General features: G+C 41.3%; 1 protein-coding gene across 1 annotated transcript; it reads right to left on the bottom strand.

The window, feature by feature from the left end:
* Window positions 1-1,223: 1,223 nt before the first annotated feature.
* Window positions 1,224-2,189, bottom strand: LOC142255832 (olfactory receptor 5V1-like). The gene has a single exon (XM_075327279.1). It carries the CDS (start codon window positions 2,187-2,189, stop codon window positions 1,224-1,226), a length of 966 nt encoding a protein of 321 aa, XP_075183394.1.
* Between the last annotated feature and the right edge of the window lie 1,758 nt (window positions 2,190-3,947).

Consider the following 3,947-nt stretch of genomic DNA (forward strand, 5'->3'; position numbering starts at 1 on the left):
ACTTGAAAAGTGTTTGAACATGTTTTTTGTTCAGTAATGGAGTATTGAGCGGTGAGCATGCATGCAGGCCCTGAAGGTTGAATGCATTACTTATTGTTTTCTCGAAAACAGTTGTACCTGCTGATTCCAGGTCTTTCTGTAGGTCTCTATAAGTGGTTCATGACTTTTGGACAACTCTTCTGATAATTATTTTCACAATTCTGTCTAAAATATTGCAGGGAGCACCAGTTTGTGGCCTATTTATGGTGAAATGATGTTCTTTCCACTTCGTGATTATGGCTCCTACAGGTCTCACTGGAACCTTCAGCAGTTTAGAAATTCTTCTGTAACCAATGACATCAGTATGTTTTGCAACAATAAGGTTGTGAAGGTCTTGAGACAGCTCACTGGTTTTACCCATCATGAGATGTTTCTTGTGTGGCACCTTGGTAATAAGACCCCTTTTATAGGCCATCAGTTGAACCAGCTAATATTACTTTCCCTAAGTAGCAGGATTGCTTTCTAATGACTAATAGATGTATTAGATGTGCTCATGTCATGACTTTTTTTGTTTCTTTTTGCACTTCTCTTTCTTCACATTTTCAATCCTTTTTCAATGCTTCATTTATCATTATTACACATCACTAAATGTATGGGCATCTATGGTTTGATTTCTTTGCCTGTGTTAATTGGATGGGATTTTTACCAACATGGGGTGAGACATTAATGTCAATAGTATACCTTTAGAAATATATTTACTTAGAAAATTGGTAGATGTAGAAACTTGGCATTCAAGATAAATGTGAATAGTAGTCTTTTATTGAGAAGAAGTTGTAGGACCAGCACAAGCAGAGACGTTTCGGTCAAAGACCTACATCAGTGTGCGTGCAGGGGGTCCTCAGAAGATTTAGCAATTGGAAACTGGCGTAGTCAGGTATGACGCGGTGTCGACCGCTGTCTATGTGGCAATAAAAGACCACTTTTCACATTTATCTTGACTGCCAAGTTTCTACATCTACTTGAGACGGTTATGGACCCTACTTGAGCACCACCCCAGAAGTGCAGTGTGTATCAACTTAGAAAATTGGTGACATGTTCAATACTTATTTCTCCCGCTGTATCTATATTGCAGCTCAGTGTATTCAGGGAGCATACCGTAATTAGATTTTTTAGATTTATACTAATGGGTGCCGACGTGTGACAATTCATAAATATTCCATGAGAGAATGTCAAAGCAAAATCAGTTATCTATATGTCTTAAAGTAAAAACGCCTGAGCTGTTTCTTCAAGGCTCCCTTTACTTCTTTGTTCCTTAAGCAGTAGATAATTGGATTAACAAGTGGAGTCAAAAGGCTGTATAAGAAAGAGGCTAAGTGCTCCACCACCAAGGAGTATCCTGAAGGTCCTATATAGTTGAAGTTGGCTGTCCCATAGAACATAGTCACCACAATGAGGTGGGATGAACAGGTTGAAAATGCCTTCCTTCGTCCTTCAGAAGACTTTATCTTCATTATGGTAGAGATAATGTGAATGTAGGAGATGACAATGTAGAGGAATGGGGTAAAGCCCAAAAATATGCTGACAACGTACAACAAGATTTTACTGGTTTTGGTGGGATTACAAGACGCCTGTATGAGTGGAGGTACATCACAGTAGAAGTGGTTGATGATCTGCTGTGACTTACAAAATGAAAGGTTGGCGGTCATGACTGTGTGAACAATAGAGTTGAGAAACCCACTTAACCATGATACTGCAGCGAAACTAGCACAAAGCCTAGCATTCATCACCACGGGATAATGCAACGGGTTGCATATTGCAACAAAACGGTCATATGCCATGATGGCTAGCAATATACACTCCGCTCCTCCGAGTGATACAAACAAATATAACTGAAAGATACATTTTTTAAAGGAAATTTTTGTGTTGCCAGTTACACAGTTAAATAAAATCAATGGAAGTGTGGATGAGGAATAGAGGATGTCCAGCATAGAAAGGTTGCTTAGGAAAAAGTACATGGGAGTGTGAAGATGGCTCTCAAGTCTAATAATAGTGAAAATGCAGAAATTACCAATCAGGATTGTACAATAGATGACAAAAAATAAAATGGTGACAAAAAACCAACCATCAGAAAAAGTAAGAAGCAAAAAGTTTTCCAGTGATGTGTAATTCTGATGTCGTAGGTCAATCAATAACATCTGAAATAGAGTCATAGAAGCTGGTTCACAAGAACATTCACATACAGTTATAATATATATGGCCAGTGGATGACTTTAAGTGGTGGCAAACTAGGCAAATGCCTTGGGCTCCCATTTCCTGTGAAATCCCTGAGGATGGGAGCCACAATAAGAATCAGATTGTAGTATATATAGGTCATTGAAGGTTGATTATTTCAACTCTGAATTACTTACCATTTCTATCCTAGCATTTTGTAGTGGAATTATGTGGGCTGAACAAAGAAATTCCTAAAACTGGTAAGTGAAGGGTTTGGAGATTGCTGGGGATGTTTCTGTGTTCTCTGCCTTTGGACTACTACACGTGAACAAGTTTCTTTCAGGGTTTTGGGGAGCAGGGTGATTGGGTTACTGATTACTTTTGGAGCCTTGGCAGCACAGGTTTAAATAGGAACATGGACGGTATGACCTTGGGTTTTTAGGTTGTTAATATCTGGTGCATATTGATTAGCAGGACCTAGTCTAGTGGCTGTGCCAGTAATTTGTGACCACAGGACGGGAGCCATCAGAGGGATCTTATCCATGACAGCATCTGTTGCTCATCTTTTGATTGCACCAGGTCAGCTAATGAAAAGAAGAGCTGCAGATGCTGTTTGCTTAGAGGTGATTCACATGGCTCATGTCTAGGGTTTACAGAATACAGACATTTCTGATGGCCCTGGTCCTGCGAATCGATTCACACCAACGCTAGTTGTTAAGATAAATCAATTTTATGACATGTTTTAAAGGTAGAGGCACAGAAAAGAAAAGTCTTTCATTTTTGCAATTTTGTGAACAAACCATCCCATGAAGCCAAAATCATGCTATATAAATATTTATTGAAAAGATGCTTCAAGACAGTTAATTTTAAACAACAAATCAAACAGATGGATAAAGTGCAAAAGGGGAATAGAAAAGACCCCACATGCCCCTGGATAGATGTTCAAAATATATAAAATAGGGTGAATCTATTCATAAAAGAGGTAGAAAAACAGGTGCAAAGTTGCCCTAGTAAAACAGTCCAGTCGTAGTAATCAGACCTCAAAATTAACACTCACCCATATTAATGTAATGACAGACCAGGGTTGCACGTTACACCAGTTATTTACACATTAGATAATATTGGAGGTACAGACTGGAGGGCAGTTCCCTGTACATGTGACCTCTAATATAGTACTGAGGTGACATAATAGTGACCCAGTCTAGATAGTGTTTTGTGCGCTGTAACCAAACCAGGGTCCATTTGAGCTTGGTGACCACTGCTTTGGGTATTCTCATTTTATACTCACGTTTTTATGAGGTTTACTCGTTTTAAATAAGTGTGGCGCCCTGGACAAGCCAGGGGCCACAGAGAACAACACCACAACACCCCACACTCCCAGGAGGCACACCGAAGTCAGACACAAAACCCTTGTTGCCTTCCTCCAGGGGCTGATGATCACACCAGGGGGTGGGCCAGGCGGTTGGTCCCGCCCACCGAGGAGTTCACAGTCCTGGAGGCGGGAAAACAGACAGTCTAGTTTGGACAGTGAAAGTTTAAGGAGGAAAGTGTAGTAGTGGAGCAACTGACTGACAACGTCCGGGTGTGTGGCCCGGGCGGTACAGCAAGGTTGGCAGACGGTGGTGACCGTCTGCAGGAGTGGCCTATCCGAGTTACCGTAAGGACCGTGGATGGGCGGTGGCCCGGCGGTACCGGACCGGTACACAAAGAGAAACCAGCACCATCTGGCAGGGGCTTTTCAGGCCCCGGCAAGGCTA

This window comes from Anomaloglossus baeobatrachus, chromosome 11, assembly GCF_048569485.1.
Source record: "Anomaloglossus baeobatrachus isolate aAnoBae1 chromosome 11, aAnoBae1.hap1, whole genome shotgun sequence".
Classification (NCBI taxonomy): domain Eukaryota; kingdom Metazoa; phylum Chordata; class Amphibia; order Anura; family Aromobatidae; genus Anomaloglossus; species Anomaloglossus baeobatrachus.